Below are 23,876 nucleotides of genomic sequence, written 5' to 3'. Positions count from 1 at the left end.
TGGCCCCTTCACATGTTCACCATTACTGGGCACTGCTCTGCTCGCTCTTCGACCCACTGCTCCTTGGCTGGAGTCAGATGGCGGCTGGCGCTGCGACACTGAGACCCTTTTAGAACTCAGCGCTGGTGGCAGCTGGCGATGGTGGCAGACTGGAGGCGCTGGGGAGCTGAGTCCCACCAGGAAATCAGCGCCGAAGGCGGAGGTTGCAGCCTGAACTCGAACCCTTTGCTGCCGCTGGTGCTGTTGCTTCCCCCACGGCTCGACCAGGCCCCGGAGTAATTTTGGTGCTTTAGAACTCGAAGGCGATACGGAGAAGGTGAGTGGATGATGAATCTATGACGAACCTGCCCTTCCCCAAAATACATCACTGTTAATAATTCTCTCTAGCACATTTGTTTCTCAAAAAGTCTCGGCTAGTGACGTCGTTCATAACGGAGACAAGTGCTGGTATGGCGAGACCGCCTTGCTCATTGCGGCGACTATTGCTGCGTTATGCTGTTTTATGCTGTAGTTGGCTGCCTGCGCTGCGCAACCCGCTTGCATGTCTGTTTACACTGTCCTACAGGTCGCCACACAGACGGCATCCAACCCGTGACTCTTAATACAGTCTTCTTGTGGCTAACATACCCCTCGTCATTACTTATTTGGTAAAGCGTAACCCGTGACGTTACACTATCTACACTGACATCATTTCATGACTATTTGTCACATTGGAATTGTCTTTACTTCTTCGGTAACTATGGTGTAAGGAATACTGCACTGTGGACACCTGGTCCAAACTGATTGAAGGCTTCATGGTCCTAACCTGATCAAGTTATGTAAATAAATAAACCACGCCGAACTACTTATTCGATAGACACTTAACTTCTGTAACAGAATATTGTGATTAACAGAATGAAAAGTTTTTGAGAAGTCACATAAGATGCTAAGTGATGTTGTTTTATTATTTAACGGTTTTATTATGTGCTCTGTGTATTTTCTTGCTCTAAAAATGGTTCGAGATTTTTGTGTGTGTGTTAACTTGTAGAGTTTTCGGAGCGATGAGGCACAGCTGCGTGGTCCAACAGAGCGTCTCGCTCGTTCGTGCAGTGTCCGCCTTCCACGGAGCTCTCAACCCATCTGCAAGATCTTTTGAAATAGCCATTTTAAATTAGTACTGTTCAGAACTTCGATGCAGGGTAATTTGTACTAATAATCAACAGCTGAATAAATTAGTCTGATTTTTATGGAAATATCGTCACTCAAGTGTTTTAAAGCTAGGACAGTTATTTTTCTGGATAAAGGTATAAAAAAGAAAAGAACAGCAGGTGACCAGCATGAAAAGAGCGTCAACGTTTCCTGAAACATGTTCAAAAATAGAAGAACCCGTTTCGTCTTCCGGCTGCATTTGATTTTGTCGTATATGCCCGTAGAAGAAGTTTCACGTACAAGCCACCTATCTAAACTGCTGGCAACAGTCCTGTCTGTCTGATTACTAAAACAGCACCGGGTTTTTTTCTTTTAACGTGTACAGGACAAACCCGAGAACTATTTGAAACGTATATTGTATGACGACATCTATTTTAGAGGGTGACAATTATTGAAAAATATGAAATAATATCTTCACAACTACTGAACGGTTTCCGTTAAGATGTCGAAGGTGCATGGTTGGCCGCGGTGCTTGAGAACACTACTTCCGATAGAGTACAGAAAAACGTCGAATTGACTGATGAGTCAAGATACTCGTACATGCTAACGGATGAGTACGACTACAACACGCAGCTCCGAAAAATGCGTCGGTAGGGTGGGGCGATGTGTGTTGAAACGGCCCTTACCTTCGGCTTCCTTGCGCAGTGTGGCTGCCTTTAGTCATTGGTGCTGGCCGACTGAAAAACACTGCTTTCTAACAGACTTCGTTGTCAGTTTTGCAGTTTCGTGTTTCATTGATAGTATTCAACGAGGACACGTATGAAAGAGCAGTACGTAGTACACTCTGAATGGTACGAATACTTAATTAATAGTCCTAAAAGTGTATGCAGCTGCTGAAATGAGATTACTTTCTCAGCATACATGTCGCTTCTTACCCTCTTAAAACTTGGCGTTCTGTCATTCTTTTATCGCTTATGACGGAATGTTTTGCCAGTTTGCCCACTTAACACAGTAACTGTAAATTTGAAACTGAATTCCTATGTAGTTTCTTATTTAGAGACTCAGTGATAAAGATGACAATTCTTGTGAAACATCAGATACCAGTTCTTCGTAAGAACTGGATAAGGCTAAAGAAGTGTCGTGATGAAAAAACGAATTTCACTAGTTATACGCACAGCTACAAAACAGATAAGCTATTTATTCAGCAACTCAATAGCTATCGAGATCATGGCGACACTGATGAAGGAAATGACCGTTATTGTTATAGAACAATCAGTACACTGAAATGGCGTAACGATTACTTCGCTTGCATGCACACGAATCAGTAACAAAATTATACGTTTTCGATAATAGTTCCAGAAAGGCTCTCACTGTTTTGCTGAAGACTGTGTTACAGTTTTGTTGCGCTAAGACCGATAAGTTGAGTTCTATCCGCAAGAAAGTCCTGAATCAAGTGACATATCTGGTCTGATACTTGGTAACCTCGTGTTTGTTTCACTAAACGACAGAGTGGAGCTGTATCAATTGTCTACATCTACCCACGGCCGTTATACTGTCGTTTCCGAAATTCATCAGACTGGCTTGACGCACACACCACGAATGTGTGGGTGTTGACGTGTTTTCCAGCGTCATCCTAATCTCCGTGCTATTTGGGACGCCATCGAGCTAAGTGTGTGTGCCTTGCGTTGGACCCAGTTTGGACCTATTTCCATGAGCTATTGGCGGCACATGCGTAGACATGAGTCCGCATCAATCACCAATACTTTAGATGTCGGCCTCCATCAGGACAGAATGATGTACACTATGCTACTACGTATGTACAGGGTGTTTCAAAAATGACCGGTATATTTGAAACGGCAATAAAACCTAAACGAGCAGCGATAGAAATACACCGTTTGTTGCAATATGCTTGGGACAACAGTACATTTTCAGGCGGACAAACTTTCGAAATTACAGTAGTTACAATTTTCAACAACAGATGGCGCTGCGGTCTGGGAAACTCTATAGTACGATATTTTCCACATATCCACCATGCGCAGCAATAATATGGCGTAGTCTCTGAATGAAATTACCCGAAACCTTTAACAACGTGTCTGGCGGAATGGCTTCACATGCAGATGAGATGTACTGCTTCAGCTGTTCAATTGTTTCTGGATTCTGGCGGTACACCTGGTCTTTCAAGTGTCCCCACAGAAAGAAGTCACAGGGGTTCATGTCTGGCGCATAGGGAGGCCAATCCACGCCGCCTCCTGTATGTTTCGGATAGCCCAAAGCAATCACACGATCATCGAAATATTCATTCAGGAAATTAAAGACGTCGGCCGTGCGATGTGGCCGGGTACCATCTTGCATAAACCACGAGGTGTTCGCAGTGTCGTCTAAGGCAGTTTGTACCGCCACAAATTCACGAAGAATGTCCAGATAGCGTGATGCAGTAATCGTTTCGGATCTGAAAAATGGGCCAATGATTCCTTTGGAAGAAATGGCGGCCCAGACCAGTACTTTTTGAGGATGCAGGGACGATGGGACTGCAACATGGGGCTTTTCGGTTCCCCCTATGCGCCAGTTCTCTTTATTGACGAAGCCGTCCAGGTAAAAATAAGCTTCGTCAGTAAACCAAATGCTGCCCACATGCATATCGCCGTCATCAATCCTGTGCACTATATCGTTAGCGAATGTCTCTCGTGCAGCAATGGTAGCGGCGCTGAGGGTTTGCCGCGTTTGAATTTTGTATGGATAGAGGTGTAAACTCTGGCGCATGAGATGATACGTGGACGTTGGCGTCATTTGGACCGCAGCTGCAACACGGCGAACGGAAACCCGAGGCCGCTGTTGGATCACCTGCTGCACTAGCTGCGCGTTGCCCTCTGTGGTTGCCGTACGCGGTCGCCCTACCTTTCCAGCACGTTCATCCATCACGTTCCCAGTCCGTTGAAATTTTTCAAACAGATCCTTTATTGTATCGGTTTTCGGTCCTTTGGTTACATTAAACCTCCGTTGAAAACTTCGTCTTGTTGCAACAACACTGTGTTCTAGGCGGTGGAATTCCAACACCAGAAAAATCCTCTGTTCTAAGGAATAAACCATGTTGTCTACAGCACACGTGCACGTTGTGAACAGCACACGCTTACAGCAGAAAGACGACGTACAGAGTGGCGCACCCACAGACTGCGTTGTCTTCTATATCTTTCACATCACTTGCAGCGCCATCTGTTGTTGAAAATTGTAACTTCTGTAATTTCGAAAGTTTGTCCTCCTGAAAATGTACCGTTGTCCCAAGCATATTGCAACAAACGGTGTATTTCTATCGCTGCTCGTTTAGGTTTTATTACCGTTTCAAATATACCGGTCATTTTTGAAACACCCTGTATCTCTATTTCTGTGTTCCTCTGTTTCTCTCTCTGTTTTTCACTCAAACACGCAGCTGTCTGTAAGTTATTTTGTCACGAGTATATTTGGATATGTCACTAAACCAAAATTCTTACAAATTGTGAATTGAAAACGATTCCAGCTATAAATCTGTATCTGTAAACATACTCAAATACGTCAAAATGAAGTTTCAAACGTGTGTGACATAAACAGCACAGAAAAAACTATTCATTAGAGAAATGCATATTCCATGGAATAGTAACGTTTTTCTTTTCTTAAATTTATGAAACTCAATTAATTCATTATCAAGACACTAATACGACGTGTGTTATGGATATGTTTAGGTGAACTCAACTGTCAAGTTCGCTGTGCTCCAATATAGGGCTACGTACCAGCAGTTATAAAGTTCCATTGTACGTGTTGGTAAATTGCTGCTCATGGGATTGATAAGGAGCTGTTTTACAAACATCATACAGGGAATACCAAGCTAGTTTCCATACTGAAAGGGAGGTTCTTTTTCCATTGATGGCATACATACTCAATATAGCTCAAAGGTTTTACTGATTGTTTATGGCTTAAACTAGTGTTCTAGTTAAGTTTTTAGTTTAGAGGCTGAGTAGAGCACTTAACTTGCAGTTTACTTTATAGATCAAAAGGTCTAGTAAAAATATTCCATGTCATTATAATTTAATATATTGCTGCTGCTGAAAATTACAATATGTCTAAATTGATTTTTCTCATTCCACTAGAACGGATGGTGGTGCTACTACTAATATTTGAGATTCAGGATTTACTGAAAGACTAGATCTAATGGGTTAATATTTTTCTACTGTGTACATTTTAGTTACTGTGAAGTATTGTTCTTCTATACTCAACGTAATTGGAAATAAAAAAGCGGATGATAATGCGCTCTTCCCGTGAACTTCTGTTCCACTCGCAGTAAAAAATGCCCAGAATGAAGAAAGAATTATCCATTTTGCACTATTGCGAGCGTAAGAGACCGTATAGCTGTTATCTGCATGCTCTGTAACTGGTCGTTTGCACTTTGCTGTATACAATTTTTTTTTTATCTTGGCATGGTTCTTGTATACTAGGAAACATGATTGTGACTCTCTGGACGATATGAAAATGGACCCAGACCCGAAACTATCATCAAGCAAATAAAACTAAAATTGCCAACTTTGGTTTTTTTCCCATAAAAAACGTATTCCGAGTTAGTTTCCAGTACTTTACAGGAATCGGATAGAGAAGGGTAGAACACAGGAAGATTTCGAAGGTTTAAAGGAGTTCAAACGAGTCGTCCTTTATACTGCCATTGTGGTGACGTACGCGTAAGGTAAATAACGAAAATGAGCAATAAGCAATTGCCTTTCCTATCTAACTTCAGTTTAAAACTGTTATAACAGGGACGTTTATTTTGACAGCGGACTCGAAGTAAGACGCAGTTACAAGAACTGTTAAGAAAAATCGATTTTGCATGTGATAAACGAAAAGATAAAATGCTTCTAGTAGAAAAATCAAGTCATTCCAAAAGTCTTCGAACTTTTAGCCGCTACACCAGTCATCCTTATTTGAAGTAAAACTTCTTGCTGGTAGCTGGATTTTATGCTCGTGAAGAAGATAACTGTAGAAGAAAGCGCTAAAATTATCGAAGTGACCATAACACGTGTTCCAGATGTATCTAAACTATGGACAAAAAGTCGAAAAGTTAATATTCTCCTTCCATCTCATTCAGGAAGCGCAAACACTCTTAGCCATAATATTAAAGACATACCCGGTTCCTACAAGACAACGCCCAGGAAAGGACCGCACACAAGGTCAAAACGACGAGGTGCACTGCTTTCACACACTGCCGTACTGGCCCGTATAAATAGCAGCCGTGACCACTGGCCAGGCACATTTCGGCAGCAGCAGTAGCAGCAACACAACCAGCACTTCCACAATGCAGACCCTGGTAAGGACAAACGTAATCTTGTTGAATGATTCTGTGTCTCGTCTAACACAGCACTAGCACCCTCATCTATTGTCGTAAGGACATTGACATGAAAGGATGTGTAAATTATGTACCTTTATGAATTTCAGATCGTCCTGAGCGCTATGCTGGCCGTGGCTCTGGCGACTCCAGGCTACCTGGGCGCCGCCCCCGCCGCAGTGGTAGCCCCCGCTGCCTACGCCGCCCCCGCTGTGGTCGCCGCCCCCGTGCACGCCGGCTATGCTGCCTACGGCCCCGCCCCTGTCGCTGTCCGCTCCGACGGCTACCTGCTGGATACCCCTGCCGTCGCCGCCACCAGGGCCGCCCACCTGACCGCCGTCGCCCAGACACAGGCCCGTGACGCCGTCATCAACGGCGCCGCCCTCGCCTACGCCGCCCGCGCTTACGCTGCCCCCGCAGTTGCGTACGCCGCCCCTGCTCCCTTGGCCTACGCCGCCCCAGCTGCCATCGCAGCCCCAGGTGCCCTTGCCGCGGCCGCCCACCTTCAGGCTAAGGCTGCTCTGCTGGGCTGAAATGTCTACATCTGCAACATACCTTATCCTGAGATGTGTCACTAAGTGACATGTTTGCAGGAAGCTACTGTACAAACTCAATAAAAGTATTACAACAGCTAATCAATGTTTTTAATTGATATTGGGTAAAACTCATTTGACCTCATATGATTATGTGCCATAACAATACAAGCCAGGTACTTATTTGCCGCTAGCCAACAAAGAATACAGTGTACTATATAAAACAAAAATTGTATAAAGACAAGCGAAAACTGTGTGAGATAATGAACCCATAGCGTGTAATCACAATTCAGAACGAAATTCACACTCTACTGCAGAGTAAGTGCAAATATGAAACTTACTCGCAGAATAAAACTGCGTGCCTGACCAAGACTTGAAGTCGGGATTTTTGCCTTCCCCAGGCAAGTGCTCTTTCGACTTTTTTGCATGTGTTTTTTTTAAGCGGACAAGTTTTCTTCCGACTTTTTTCCGACATTTTTTGCGAGCAAGTACTCTACCGACTGTTTTATTTTATTTTATTTTTTCAAGGAAGGTAGAAGAAGCAGAAACCTTTATTATTCACAAAACCACGGTATGTTCTAATAACATTATAACTGTCCTGGAACGAACCTCGCTGCCGTCCTGCCATACAGCAGGAAGTAAAAACTAAGTGCGGCCACCTCTCGCACCCTTAAAGAAAAGTATTTATGTATGTTAAAACTAAATTAAAAGAAATATTCCATTGCTAGCTGTGCAGCTGTTAGTTCCCCCTGGGGCGTATACTTGCGTGGTTTCGCTTAGGTGATAGCTTTACTTGGTCGATTCCACACCGCCGCTCATCTTTACGCACCAGCCACACACCAACCACCTGGCGGGTCCGCAAAAATCGTTCCTAGGACATTTGCGTACGAGTCCTTGTACTTTGGTAGTCGAAACAGCTTTGTGTGTCCGACTTTCAAGTATTGCCAGTAATCCATATGGTAGTAAAACATGCAGTGTGGGAAAACCGGAACACAAGAAAAAATGGTTCAAATGGCTCTTTGCACTATGGGACATAACATCTGAGGTCATCACTCCCCTAAAACTTAGAATTACGTAAACCTAAGGACATCACACACATCCATGCCCGAGGCAGGTTTCGAACCTGCGACAGTAGCGGTCGCGCGGTTCCAGACTGACCGGAACAGAAGAGAATCAGAGCAACTGAGATGTGATGCTACATACGAACGTTGAAAATTAGGTGGACTTACAACGTAAGGAATGAGGAGGTTCTGCTCAGAGTCGGAGAGGCAAGGAATATGTGGAAAACACTGATAAGGAGAAGGGGCAGCCTGACAGGATTATCTGTTAAGACATGAGGGAATTGCTTCCATGCCACTGGAGGGAGCTGTAGAGGGCAAAAACTGTAGAGGAAGACAGAGGTTGGAATACACCCAGCAAATAATTGAGGACGTAGGGCCGTCCGCGGTGGCCGAGCGATTCTAGGCGCTTCAGTCCGGAACCGCGCTGCTGCTGCGGTCGCAGGTTCGAATCCTGCCTCGGGCATAGACGTGTATGACGTCCTTTTAGTTAGTTAGGTTTAAGTACTTCTAAGCCTATGGGACTGATGACCTCCGATTAAGTCCCATAGTGCTCAGAACCATTTGAACCATTTTGAGGACGTAGATTGCAAGTGCTCCTCCGAGAGGAAGAGGTTGTCTCAGGAGAGGAATTCGTGGCGGGCCACAATAAACCAGTCAGAAGACTGATGACCAAAAGAAAGAAAAATGACTTCCTAACGTCGGTCATGCGCAGCATGGCGTTTCTCCCACCCATGCGACTGCTATCTCCAGAGTGGCAGTGAGCGGCCGAGATGCTGGACCCATTCCCATTATGAGCTCATAAGACAAGGCTGCTACCTACCAGTGGTCCTTATCACGGCAGCGTTTCAGCCGCCCACGAATGGACTGCGGTAGTCTCTCGCTGTTGAGGGGCAACACCTTCATCTGTCGGGTGTGTGTGGATGTCCTGCTGTTTCTCATGCGATCGGCAGAGGTGGTGTGAATGTCCCTCCACTGGATCGTATGCTATGGAGTTTCGTCGGGCAGTGTTATGAATATGGAAATATCGGGGATAATCGACATTGGACGAGGACTGGATGGGGACCAAAGCCCCTTAAGAGTGGTGGAAACGTTGATGTGCCTGTGGATTCCTTTTACTCGTGATCTACGGAGGAATGCGACGATGAATTGTAAGCCCCAAAAAATTCGCGTTCAGGTTCGAGAAAATTCCTTACGAGTCCTGGACATGATACAACGCGTGAAGTATGACAACGAATACTTTGCATCGCGATTGCCATGTGTTGCATAATTATTTTCGCTACCGACGGAAATTACGGGTCGCTGAGGGCGGCCTTCAGATACGGTGTCATCCACGGGATTTGTTATGCCACTGTCTCAGAACGTGACATGGTGGACTTGGCCTTACGAACGGCCGCCTTAAATCTTCGACCCTGTTCATGCTTTTGATACTCAAAATATGGTACCATAGGACGCATACAATTACCTCGACACTGACTGACGAACTAACGCGATGAGCCGCCTGTTCCAGTCGCCAACATCTCGCCGAAACTTGCTCACAGTGCAACGTTTCTTGTAAACTATAACTATGTCCATCATGAGCTGCCGACGTGCGGAGAACCGAGGGTGCGAGATATTTATCGTCTCTTGACAGGAACAAGACGGAACGGTGATACCCGATGAGAAATTGGCCGATACTCTGGCGTTCCGTGCGGCCCCCATACTTGAAATCGGCGGCTCGATCCTCATGGTATGTTCTAGTTAATCACAAGTACATGAAACGGGCCAGACTACACGCAATAAACACAGCTGACTCACCCCCTTGCAGAAATTGTGGGCTGATGGACAAGTAGGAATACCGTTTGGTGTGTGAAAAGGCGAAAAATTGTGGACTCTGACATGTGGTATCATAGCATTTCTTGGACTAGCACTTACACAGAGATCCCATCGGCGGTAATCCTTTACACAGATGTGGCATACTACACCAGACAGAAACCAACGTGATCTGTTGGATCGCAGGTATGTAATTCTATACGCAGATGTGACGTACTTTCCCAGACAAAAACCCAATGCGATCAATTGGATTTCAGGGATGGCGGTGAACTGCATATATGACGATAGCGGAATGGACGAGCTGCAATTTTGGATGTACGTACAGGAACAACACGAAAAGATACGCCGCCGAATGAAATATGGGAACCGTTATGTCAGTAAATTAAGAAGACTATTCATGGACCCTCCGAACAGTTTGGTTGTTCCTGCTCTGAGAAGTTTTACAGCGTAGTAAGTTTTGAACAAACGAACCATTACGGACTGTTTCTTCTGAGAAGGTGACTGGCCCTCTCTGATGAAGAGTTGGAGACTCGGATTTTCCCTTATGTGGCAAGTCAGTTACCTTAATGTATTAATGGAGTGCGTACTTGATTATTTTGCTAGAAATTTCTTCCTTCATGGCATTTTTTAAAATGTGGTTCAATATGAGAAATGTGGATTAAACTTCAAACAATGCGGTTCAATATGAGAATTGTGGATTAAACTTCAACCATGTTCTCTTTCCTGCTTGTAAAAGAAATTTACAAAAAAGAAAGAGTTATATTAGTCCTCACAATTTTCTGCCTTTTATGGGACTCTGTAATGCTTTTTCGTATGGTAGCTTGCAATAAGCATCTAAAATAAAACCAAAAGGGTAGCGTCCTTAGAAAAACACAGAAGTCCCGAGTTCGAGTATCGGTCCAGCATGCAGTTCTACAATTGCAATAATTAGTATATTCAGAAGTCTGCTTAAGCAAACGTTGGAAAATTTTCTTTTTCCGAATGTCAGCGAAATACATTGGGAAGCGGTACTGTAAATCGAGCTATGAGATACTCTACGAGAAAGATAATTCATCACTTCTAAAACATTACATACTGATATTGATCTTCGATGCTTGGATTTGTGGCATTCTGTTAATTTTGTATAATATCATTTACAATGCGGTAGATATCACAGTTTAGATAGAAAACATACTGTAGTAAATTTAAGTTTTGCCGGCCGTTGTGGCCGAGCGGTTCTATGATCTTCAGTCCGGAACCGCGCATCCGCTACGGTCGCAGGTTCGAATCCTGCCTCGGGCATGGATGCGTGCGATGTCCTTAGGTTAGTTAGGTTTAAGTAGTTCTAAGATCTAGGGGACTGATGACCTCAGATGTTAAGTCCCATAGTGCTCAGAACCATTTGAGCCAATTTAAGTTTTCTTAGTAATAATTTGGGTTCCTATTAATAGTAAGAATTATTCTCCTGTGAGCTATGAGTTACGAAACAATGGGTGTTGTTCATCTGTTGCCGAGTCGCTCAACATCATGTTTGTTACTCTCCGGGTCCAGCAACATTTTCCAGTCTGTTTTTGCATTCTTTTCGAGTGTCGTATGAAGTTTATCGTAGGGTATCGGTCGTTCAGTAGCAGGTAGGTGTTGCATACTTTGTGCCATTTCATTGATGTGTTGGTCGCCCATTATACCAGCATAACATCAGTTTCTGCAGCTCATTTGCTATCTTGAGAGTTCTGTGCCAAAGCGGTTACGGCTTTTATTCAGCTTCTCTGGAAAGGAACCGCAGGACTGTAATCGAGTCAGTACATTTCACCACTTAGTCAGTTTGCAAATGGACTGTATAAAGCAACACGTTTGTTTCCGCTTCAGTCTTCTGCTCGTTTCGAATTGACATGAATACCAATTAACCTATGATGTTCAGTCGGGAGTTATACAAGCTATATGTACATTTGGTTGAAGATATCTGTGTCTACACCTATATAAATAATCCGCAAGACATTTTATAGGTCGTGTTGGAAGGTACGTAGTACCTACATTATCAGCTTCGTTTCCTCTTTCATTCTCGTATTGAAAGAGGGAAAAATGATTGTCCCAATCTCTCTCTCCTTGTTCTCATGATAAACTTCAGCGTACAGAACTTCTACATTTACCCAATAGGGTTTCGCGAGGACTACGGTATACTTCGTCCAAGGATTCCCATATAACTTACTTAAGCATGCCAAAGATACGTATGAGCTGTGTGGAAGTGTTACGATCCTAGCAGTGCGTGTCTGATTTCGCTCACGTTTATTGTCATGTCTGCTAATTAAGGACACCCAATGGAACAATATTCTACACCTGGTCGTTCTGGCAACTACTATGCATGTTTCATTACAGATGCACTGTGCTTTTCCAGAAGCCTTCCAACAGATATAAACCTACAGTGTGACAGAGAGTTCGTCAGCTTATACGCTTTGGGACGTATTTACAATCAATGTTACTAAACGAGTAACCCGGAGCACGGTCACCCGATCATAATTGCAGGTTGTATTTAACGTCTTCCAGGGGCACCAAAAATTTGATTTTCAGTACCTCGTATAATTATTAACCGAATTTAAAAATTTAATGTTCTGTCATAATCTACTCGTTAAGAAGTATACTCATATGTTAAAAATTTAACACAGTAAGACGAATATGTAGATAGAAACTGTGTACATGTCTTGGAATAGCGTAGCTCAAAGCGCATAAACGCAGAATATATTAATCCACTATTGTGGAATGAGAGCACTAAGCGATTTAAAACAAAATTTACATATAATTTCTAACATTAAAGAAAATTTTTATCGCTGACCTTCGCACAAAATGATGAAAGGAAATAGTTTGTCGCTTACTATATTTTCGCTTTTCGTGCCGTAGAAATTTAGCATCAGGCAAGGCGCTTTAAAAAATAACTGTTTTACTACTAATTCTATTTGGAACACTTTTGCAGACGATATTCGCATGTAACACTAAATGTATCTGCGAAATTATATCATAGTACGTATAGTTCTGGAGATATAACGTCATAAACATAGTGTTGAGAGAAAAACTAGCGGTTATGGAAACGGAGAAGAGATAACCAATAATATACTCACCTAGTAATTGATAATTAATCAACTTAGCTAATTGAAACACACTTTGAAACGTCCCCTTTGAACAATTATACATGACTGTGCTTAAACTGACACACAACATTTTTAGCGCAACGCAATCTGACTTTCAAAAATCCCTACAAAAGAATGGCCCTGACTAACATTAACCTATACGTTTCACAAATCACTTACCTCACAAAAATCTTCCTTACTCGAACTACTGCAATACAGCGAGCGCCACTACTGCCAGCTTAATATTGTTCAAAAGTCATATTATAACTATCAGTTCATGATATCCAGTGTTACAAATTTACTCTTTCTTAATGAGACACGTCCAGATCGTCCGCTCTCAAAATTTCGCCATCTCTCTCCCCACATCCACCATTGCTGGCGGCTCACCTCCAATTGCGCAACGCTACGCGCTGTTAACATCCAGCTGCCCAACACTACAATGGCAGACAAGAATGCAAACTAGCCACAGACTGCACACAGCACAGCCAGTGATTTTCATACAGAGCGCTACGTGGCGTTACCAATACGAAAACCTAAACAGCCTACTTACGTAGCCCCCATGCTCCCCACAAAAAATTTTACAAGTTGTTTTGGGCATTGGCCATTACATATTTGTTAAAAAAAATTTCACAATGACAATAACAAAGAAATCATATGCAAACACTTATTGATACAATGTTGGTCAAAAGCTAAAATTTTCTCACAGTCCATAAAGACAGTGCTGAGCATCCATCACAGAAAAATTGCAGTTTTTTTTTTTCTCAAAGTCTGAGCAGTAAAAGACAATGCACACGGAAGTAGTGGATCTCAATGCAGTCTTGAAGAAGTAGTGTTGTCCTTCCAACAGAAAGACAGTGCTGACTCTTGACATGCAGACAGGTAATGGGCCACAACAGAACAAACCCACCGCAGAGTCAGCCGAAGTTTTGAAGAATGTTGGTAGGTAGGTCATCACAGAGGAGACCAACTGTAGTCCTGGTAGAGATTACGGTATTGGTGGGCCACCAGAGGTGCAGACCCAGTGCAGTCCTTGCAAGAATAATGGTATTGGTGAGTCATCAAACGTGTAGACCCACTGTAGTCCTTGTAGAGATGGCTAGCAGCCATCTGCTGTGACTGTGCAGGTGCACAATCACCATTGAACAGTCTTGCGGAGAATATAGCAAGTCCATGAACCACCACTTGTGCACTCACAAAGAAAATTTTTTTGAAATGGCCTTTGAACCAGTAATGCTGTTATCCAGTCCCTTGCTGAATTATTAAAACACGTGCTAACACTAACAGTCCTCTTTTTTCACATATTGTGCATATACTATGACCAACAGAAATGTGTGGAGTGAAATGAATGCTTACAAGTTACTTAATTTGATAGACTGGTATCAATTACAATTTTGTAACATGAGAATACAATTACAGAGACACAGAAAACGTCATTAAAAACATAATAATACAGATAACATTTGTAGTAATACAGGCTTTACAAAAGAATAGAAATAAACACATACATCAGTGTTACAGGAATTATGACATAAGTAAATATATAAAATAATGAGAATAGTTTTCGAAACATTAATTTCACATATGAGCATTGAAACAGAACAGAATTAATAATGTCTAAACATCTTTACAAAGTAAATATCATATTATTAATGCGAATTATATTTGAGGATAAGAGTATTCCTCATCATAGTGAATGCAGCTTAGTACTAGAGAAATTCTACAACATAAATCTTAGTGGCTAAACACTTAAAGACAGGAAAAACACAAATACACAAGAGTACACAAACACATAGCAGAATAAGACAGGAAGAAAGGACAGGGTTTGTTTTCAGTGTAAAATTTGGTACTGCAGTCCAACCCAAAACTTCATTCCATAAATCTTTCGTCTTATTTCAACATTTGTTACCACCAAAAAAATCCTATCCAAGCATGCTTTCTGTATTTATATGTTCACATATTTCTTACCTCAATATTTATTTTCCGTTATCTTACCTCATCATTTATTTCCAAGAAAATCCTACTTATACCTGCTTTCTGTACTTTTTTCATATAACTTCTCAATGCATTTCTCCCAATTCATTGCAACTGATTCTCTTATATAGTCTACCCCCTCTTAAGCTAACTTAAATCTACTGAGCTCAGATGCTATACTAAGGGACGAGGCAATGCAGCAGCACAAAACAATTAATACAAACAGCAATGAAAAAAATGGAAATTGTCAAAGCAAGCAGCAGCAAATTACAACTAATATGAGCCAATGTGCATCAACAAGAAAAATAAATCAGTAGTAAAACTGGCTTAACAGAGTAATACAAAGTGACATTCAGTAGCACTGTGCATGGCAAACAGTAGCAGCAAATGCTATAACTTACACCTAAACAATGCAAAGCTCAAGCAGAAAAAATATTACACTAAAGACAACAATGCAGATAGGGAAATGTCTATTCACATCTTAATGTCTATGTAATTAAAGTGGTGCACCACAACTTATTCTACGAAAAATATTACCAAGTAGTTGAAAAGAAAATTATGTATGCAAGTCCTGTGAAGGGAAATGTCTTCTTGTGCTCCTTCGTTTTTTTTAAGTAGATCATAAAGTTATTATTTACTGGATCTGTAGACATAAAATATCTATATTAGTACATCTATAAAATTTTATTTTAACCAATGCTGCAGTGCAGCTAGAAACTAGATATTAAACAAAATGAGCAAACTCTCAACTAGCAAGACAATAGATGTAAAATGTTTCTCATCATTCCACTAGGCATTTTAGTAAATATCATAAATTAAGAGCTCCACAGTACAATCATATGTTTTCATGTTTGAGCGTGTCGTATTTGCGATGCTTTCTACAAAGAAATATCAATAGCGAGGATAATGGCCTCCTTTTTTCTCCACCTGTGCCTCTGAAAGGCACACACTAATGACTTTTTCCCAGGCAACTGTCACGCAGCTGGGTGCCCACGACGCATTATGTGAAGGTTACTTAACTTTCTTACCGAAATATTTACGACACCAGTTTGCACTACAGTGACAGTCTCATATAAAAAATTTCACAGGTCGAAAATTTGCGTTGCAAATGTGTAGAAACCAAATCCTATGAATATAACAGTGTGCAAAAAATTTTCGCCTGCATTGTGATACATTCACGCATTTACACACATTTCATAACTCTTAAAGTACGATTCTCAGCTTATTGATCATAAACATACCTCAACAGCATAATACACATCATCATCATAATAATAAGATCATAACAGATCAATCACATCTCAGAATCGTCGGAGCATCTTTCAATAATTTCAAGACCTTGAATAAAGTCGTCTACCTCAAACGTACTTCCAAAATCGTGATCCCTTACCAAATACATCATTCAAAGCTCTCATAGTATCACAATGGTTCCGAAAAAATATGAACAGTTCACAGAGTACAGACAAAATACAGTTTCATAAGTGCGAAGTTATCCAGCTGTGTAATTATGTAAACACCTGTCACTGATGGAGTAAAAACACGTTTGTCTCTCTCAGTTAAACGATGAGATAGCTGTCTAATTCTGCCTTACAGAAATATGGTACCGATGTGTAAAGTTGTATAAGCAAATACCATATTAGCTAGGGCTCCTTGTGCTTGCTACACACATGGTACACAAAGTAAGCGTGTACCCCCCTGAGGATTAATGTAATTATACCCTCAGGTGTTACAGATTACAGCAATGAAATGAAATGTATCACAGAAAACTTTCTTTCTAAATCAAAAACCTTTAAAAATAAATGTTTTGAGTACAAAATTAATCACTCAAATACATGTACTGTAGCGCTAAAATGTGCATCTTGTTGTAAGATAATCTCTGTGGAAGTGTCGTAGTTATCGTCCTCCGAAAGCTAAGTTCTGCAGAAGTCAATGTACTTACCTCATGATAAATAAAAGTGAAATGCTTTGCTTATAGATATCTTAATTATTACGCTTATTGCCATGATGAAGGAAGTACTGTGCCGTAACGTATTCTTGTGCTACGGAAAATACTGTCTCATTGTAGCTATACCACAAAAGTTACTACTAAAACATGTTTGCCTTTCCAGAATAATTCAGGAAAACTGTGCAGATATAAAACAGAAACACGGCAAAAGCAACATTGTAAATAGTCACTCATTAGTAGCGTCGTGATAAAATCGTGTAGCTGTCACATAAACTAACCACTGTGTCAACTGGTATCTCACAGAAAGTACTTTAAATCCAGAATGTATTTTCAAGTAAACGAAAATGTTGCATTAAAATCTCATTAGCAGTACCAGTATGTAAACCTGATAGTCGTTGCGTAATCGTGCAACTAACAAGCAAGAATGTACAAATAACAACACTGTGTCGTCTGTTCACTATAACAATGCATTCGTAATTTCTGTTTAAAAATATTCCCTAGGTTCTAGACTGGATAGTTAACTCCAAAACATTGTTGCATGTTAACAGTTTCTCAGTGTGACAAATTGTACTAGTAGCGTGAAGTGAAAGGTTTTATGGCAAAGACTAAGTTAAAAAACAGATTATCTTTCAATAAACGGTTTTACATGTGAAATGTGGTGTAAACCTTTACTCTTCCTAGTACGCAGAGTTTCAACTTCAACGCAATTATCATGTGGTATTCGTCGGATTCTGTATGGTCCATTGTAAACTAGAAAGAATTTGTGACTCAAGTGTTTCTTCTTATGTGACAATGAATGAGCTTTAATGAGAACTTTCTGACCAATGTATAAATTTCTTTGCATTTGCTTTACCGTGTAGTTTTCTCCTTTTGTCTGCTGCAGATTTTATATTTATAATAGCCAATTCAATTATGTCTTTGTGTCGAAGTTTACGTGTATTCGGGAAAGGTACAAGCTCTCTGATTCAGTTCGGTGGTTCTTCATTCTTCAGTACAAGAATAGGTGGTAAAGCAGTGGAGTCATAAGGCATTTCATTCAGCACGTTTTGAAATAAGTGTAAATATCTGTCCCAATACTGATGCTTTCTGTGACAATAAATTCTGGAAAGCTTATTGATTTCTTTCATAATCCGTTCAGACGTGTTACAATGTGGTGAGTACAATGAAATAAAGACAGGTTTGATTTTATGGTTCAAAAGCATGCGTAACCAAACAGCAGATCTGAATTGCGGTCCGTTATCTGAAATGACTTTACTAACGTGTCCAACTTCACGTAAGAAATTTTCAACAAAGGCGTTGGACACAGACCGTCCAGTGGCTTTACGTAACGGAGTGAAGAAACAAATTTTGAGGTAAGTTCAACAGCGACTAGAACGTACGAAAATCCATTAGATGTTCTGACAAGGGGTCCCAAGAGATCAACAGCAGCAAATTCTTTTAATTTAGAAGGAATGATAGGAAACAACGGAGCACGATGTGAGACAGTAGATGGTTTAGCCATTTGACAAAGTTTACAAATAGACAAGACTCTTCGAATTCTCTTTTCCATATTGTTAAAATAACAAGTCGTCCGAAGAATATGATAACATTTTCGTGGACCAAAATGTGCATAGCTGAAATGAATGTACCAAATGAGCTTATTAACAAAATCGTCAGGAATGCAAAGTACCCATAGCTTGTCATCAACAGTGCAGCGTTTGAACAGTATGTTGTTTCTAACCAGATAATAATGCCAAATCTGTGTGTGTGTCTTTTCATGCCATTTACTTTTGATGTCTTTCCAAATCGGATCTGTATCTTGTTCATGAGCAATGTCCTTTAAAGATGTGGTGATGAAGTTTTCAAAGGCGACTTTCTGAATGTAAAGAATACTGAAATTTTTCTCGATGTTGCCTTCTGTGTTACTTTTCTCAAGCCCAGCCGGGAATGTAGACTATTGTGAAGTGGAATTCTTGCAGAAACAATGCCCAACGTTTTAACCTGTCATGGTTTAATTTTGACGACATAAGAAATTGTAATGCACGATGATCACTGCATACTTTTACGTGCTTACCAGAAAGAAAGAAACGGAATTTGTTAAATGCCCAAACGATAACTAAAGCTTTTAATTCAGTAACGGAATAATTTTTTTCAGATTTTGTTAGCACTCGGCTAGCAAAAGCAATGGTTTTCTGAACAGTAGTGTCATTTTCTATGGCTTCTTGAAATAAATGGTCACCAAGACCGACTTTGGAAGAATCCGTGCTAAGGCAGAAATCTTGTGACAGATCTGGATGAGCTAGTATTGGCGCGTTACGTAACGCTTCTTTCAAATAATTGAATTCCAACTGTGCTTGTTCGTCCCAGTTCCAAATAGCATTTTTTCCAGTGAGAGAACAAAGTTTTGGTGTAACTAGAATTTGCATATTCAGAAAACGACGGTAAAAATTTACGAGACCTAGAAAACTGTGGACTTGTTTTTTTGTGGATGGAACTGGAATGGCTCTGAATGCTTCTAACTTTTCAGGATCCGGCTGAATGCCTTCAGAAGAAACAATATGTCCCAAAAACTTCACCTTTGGCCTACCGTATTCAGACTTTTCCAAGTTAACTGTAATCCCAGATTCTGCAAAAATATGTAACACACTGTTGAGGATGCGATTGTGTTGTTCCCATGAGGCTTCTGCTATCAGAATATCGGGCACATATAAGGTTATGTGACGTTTTAAGAACTCAGGTAATATGGAATTTAGCCCGCGAATGAATGCTACCGAAGAAATGTTCAAACCAAAAGGAAGTTTCCGTAACTGACAACAAACGCCGAAACAAAGGAAAGCTGTGTATTTTCTACATTCTGGATGAAGTTAGATCTGATAAAAGCTGGATCTGAGATCAATAGAAGACAACACTTTTACACCATTAAAAGTTCTTCCAACGTTTGCGGCCTGTCTGTTTCAAGAATGATGATAGTATTGATTTGTCTCGAATCTAAGACAAGCCTGATCGATCCATTTTTCTTCTCAACAACATGTAATGGATGGCTCAATAATGCCCTCGTCGAGCATAGATTGTATTTCTGTTCTAACAAGGTCCCTATACTGTGCCGGAATTACGTACGGTCTAACACAAAATTTAGTATGCTCACGAACACGAAATTGGTATTGAAATCCCTTGATTGTTCCTGTTTTGTGAGTAAAAACTGTGGAATGTGCTTGTAAAATCTCAAAAAGGTCTTGCCTATCAGTGTCATTACAATTCTCAATTGAATTTTATTCTGAATTAACGCATTAGTATCAAATGCGCCGTCGATATCATCCCTGTCAGTACTTGCAGAGTGATTGTAATGCAAAGTTCTGTCGAAAATTCCGAACTGATGTCTAACAGGAGGTAAACGCGATTAATTTCTTCGTCATGGTTTGAGAGCCAATCTTCAAATTTCAAAGCTATTGACTTACCTTGTTTCTCTAAACTTATTTCAGCATCGTGAAACTTTAAGATTGCTTTGTATTCATTCAAAAGTCTACTCCCAATATAATTTCCGTCGACAATAATGGAACATTAAGAAAGTTCATACAGAAGCTGTGGCTTTGACAAAAGTATTCTAAGTTGGTTTGTTGGCGTTCATCTTCACTTTTCCAAAGATTGCACCTTGTAATTTAATCTTACGTAACGGAAGTGTGGGGCAATCGTTCGATTTGTTGCATTTGCTAAAGGCTGTTTCACTAATTACTGAAATGGGACTGCCAGAGTCAAGTACTGCCGTAAATTTTACGTCATTTACTGTAATGCGAATCACTGGATATGCAATGTTGTTATGTTTTACGTCGTGTTCCTGGAGTAAGATGTCCCTAATGTCTTCCATTTTTACGTAATTACTAGCTACGGCAGCTGCGTCGTCAGTTTCATGAGTACGTTTTGTGGCTTCCAGCGGTATGAGTCATTGCCTATTGTCTCTTTGATGGCGCCCGTCGTTATTGGGATTTGGAGACCTAACTTCTACAAATTCACCTTGTCGAGAGGGCCCTGCCCTGTTTGAATAATGCCAGTTCTGATGGAATTCAGGTCTGTCGTTTTGTCGGTAGTTTACATAGTTTCTTGTTTGTCGGTCATGTGGTGGAGAATTATTCCCGGAGTCGTAACTGCGCGGTGGACCGTTGCGTCTGAAGTTATTCTGTCTCCCTTGATAATAATTATTTTGGTTCTCATATTGTCTATTTCTCTCTTTGTCTCTGTGATAGCCATTACCACGGAGAGGTGATCTTTCCCTGTAATTATCACTACTCTGCCAACGGTTATCATACGGGTGGTGTCTGTTTTGGTCACGATTTACGTTGTAAGAATAGCCTTGTCGTGTCCAGTTATTATTTCTTTCATCGCAGAATTGTGACGGATGTGACCTGTAATTGTTGTGTTCCTGTTTTCGCGTTCCGCGATTGTCAGTGTCAATTTCTAATTCTTGTAACAGTCCCTGAAAAGCTTAATGTCGTCTTTGCAACGTCCTGCCAAAATAATATGTCGTAAATGTTCAGGCAATTTGATTAAGCAAATGCGGATGAGTTCTGAGGGGCTGTAAGGGTTTGACAGGTTCTGATTCTTGTGCAACATGTCTTCAAAATATTTCACAAGACGGGAGAATTCAGATTGTTCGAAATGTTTCATCATTATGATGCCATGTTTTACTCGATCTTGTGTAGCTTGAGACCAATATATTGAGAGGAAGGCATGATAAAATTCTCCTTCACTGTGACAATCGTGAATGACCGATCGCATTCTTTCAGATGGTTCATACTCTAAGTAGCCACATAAATTCTAATCTGTGCTCTAATGACCAGTTGGGAGGAAAACAATGAGAGAATTGATGGAGCCACGCTTGTGGATGAATGTCGTTGCCAGAATTCTTAAATGTTTTGAATTTACGTGTAGTAATGAACAGCTTATAGTCAAAATCATCGTGTCTGCGAGTCGCATATCGGTCATTGTTACGTCGTGTCGGCGGTTCCATCTCAAAATTCGGTGCACCTTGCCAATTTGTTTCATAATTTCCGAAATGCCCTGTTTATTATTTTGTGGCTTTTCCGTATTTCTAAGTCTCTCTTTCCGTGTTGGAGCGCGAGTGTCCTCTGAAATACACTCCTGGAAATGGAAAAAAGAACACATTGACACCGGTGTGTCAGACCCACCATACTTGCTCCGGACACTGCGAGAGGGCTGTACAAGCAATGATCACACGCACGGCACAGCGGACACACCAGGAACCGCGGTGTTGGCCGTCGAATGGCGCTAGCTGCGCAGCATTTGTGCACCGCCGCCGTCAGTGTCAGCCAGTTTGCCGTGGCATACGGAGCTCCATCGCAGTCTTTAACACTGGTAGCATGCCGCGACAGCGTGGACGTGAACCGTATGTGCAGTTGACGGACTTTGAGCGAGGGCGTATAGTGGGCATGCGGGAGGCCGGGTGGACGTACCGCCGAATTGCTCAACACGTGGGGCGTGAGGTCTCCACAGTACATCGATGTTGTCGCCAGTGGTCGGCGGAAGGTGCACGTGCCCGTCGACCTAGGACCGGACCGCAGCGACGCACGGATGCACGCCAAGACCGTAGGATCCTACGCAGTGCCGTAGGGGACCGCACCGCCACTTCCCAGCAAATTAGGGACACTGTTGCTCCTGGGGTATCGGCGAGGACCATTCGCAACCGTCTCCATGAAGCTGGGCTACGGTCTCGCACACCGTTAGGCCGTCTTCCGCTCACGTCCCAACATCGTGCAGCCCGCCTCCAGTGGTGTCGCGACAGGCGTGAATGGAGGGACGAATGGAGACGTGTCGTCTTCAGCGATGAGAGTCGCTTCTGCCTTGGTGCCAATGATGGTCGTATGCGTGTTTGGCGCCGTGCAGGTGAGCGCCACAATCAGGACTGCATACGACCAAGGCACACAGGGCCAACACCCGGCATCATGGTGTGGGGAGCGATCTCCTACACTGGCCGTACACCACTGGTGATCGTCGAGGGGACACTGAATAGTGCACGGTACATCCAAACCGTCATCGAACCCATCGTTCTACCATTCCTAGACCGGCAAGGGAACTTGCTGTTCCAACAGGACAATGCACGTCCGCATGTATCCCGTGCCACCCAACGTGCTCTAGAAGGTGTAAGTCATCTACCCTGACCATCAAGATCTCCGGATCTGTCCCCTATTGAGCATGTTTGGGACTGGATGAAGCGTCGTCTCACGCGGTCTGCACGTCCTGCACGAACGCTGGTCTAACTGAGGCGCCAGGTGGAAATGGCATGGCAAGCCGTTCCACAGGACTACATCCAGCATCTCTACGATCGTCTCCATGGGAGAATAGCAGCCTGCATTGCTGCGAAAGGTGGATATACACTGTACTAGTGCCGACATTGTGCATGCTCTGTTGCCTGTGTCTATGTGCCTGTGGTTCTGTCAGTGTGATCATGTGATGTATCTGACCCAGGAATGTGTCAATAAAGTTTCCCCTACCAGGGACAATGAATTCACGGTGTTCTTATTTCAATTTCCAGGAGTGTATGTAATTTTTGTATTACCTGTGCCAACTGATCTGGTACTTCCCGGATTTCTCTTTTGTGTTGCGTATTAATTTGATTCTGATTTTGTTTGAATTTCTTAATTTGTTCATACTCTTCTGTGTCAGTGATGGCTACAGGTCTTGTGTCATTCAGATCATCATCTACCTTTGCAGATAAGTTAGTGAACTGATCCGAAAGTTCGGCTACTTTCTCCGGTAGTGTACGTATTTCCTCAGTGTGTTTTTCTGAACCAAGTTTCGGAGTGTCCATTTATGTTGAAATCGTATCTACTGTGTCCTTTAAGTTTTCCTGAGTTTTTTCAAGTTGCGTAACCGAATCGGTAGATGCAACTGAGTCAATTTTAGCTTTCAAGGTCTAATGATTTTCATGAACAATAGTTTGCAGTTCTTTTATGGCTGCTTCGTAATTCTGTAATGTATTTTCGTGCCGCGAAAAAATAG

At 41.8% G+C, this 23,876-nt stretch overlaps 2 protein-coding genes across 2 annotated transcripts in view; one reads left to right on the top strand and one right to left on the bottom strand.

The window, feature by feature from the left end:
• The window catches only part of LOC126253599 (cuticle protein 16.5-like), a 51,006-nt gene extending 43,902 nt beyond the window's left edge, over nucleotides 1-7,104 (top strand). The window contains exon 3 of the mRNA XM_049955046.1: nucleotides 6,799-7,104. Within this exon, the coding sequence (XP_049811003.1) occupies nucleotides 6,799-7,002 (204 nt within the window). The 3' untranslated portion in view covers nucleotides 7,003-7,104. The remainder of the gene's footprint in view (nucleotides 1-6,798) is intronic.
• The window catches only part of LOC126253602 (cuticle protein 16.5-like), a 231,402-nt gene that overhangs the window by 167,201 nt on the left and 40,325 nt on the right, over nucleotides 1-23,876 (bottom strand). The window lies entirely within an intron of this gene.

This window comes from Schistocerca nitens, chromosome 4 (assembly GCF_023898315.1).
Source record: "Schistocerca nitens isolate TAMUIC-IGC-003100 chromosome 4, iqSchNite1.1, whole genome shotgun sequence".
Taxonomy (NCBI): domain Eukaryota; kingdom Metazoa; phylum Arthropoda; class Insecta; order Orthoptera; family Acrididae; genus Schistocerca; species Schistocerca nitens.
Note: the sequence above shows the minus strand (reverse complement) of the source record. Positions and strands in the feature narration are given on the sequence as shown.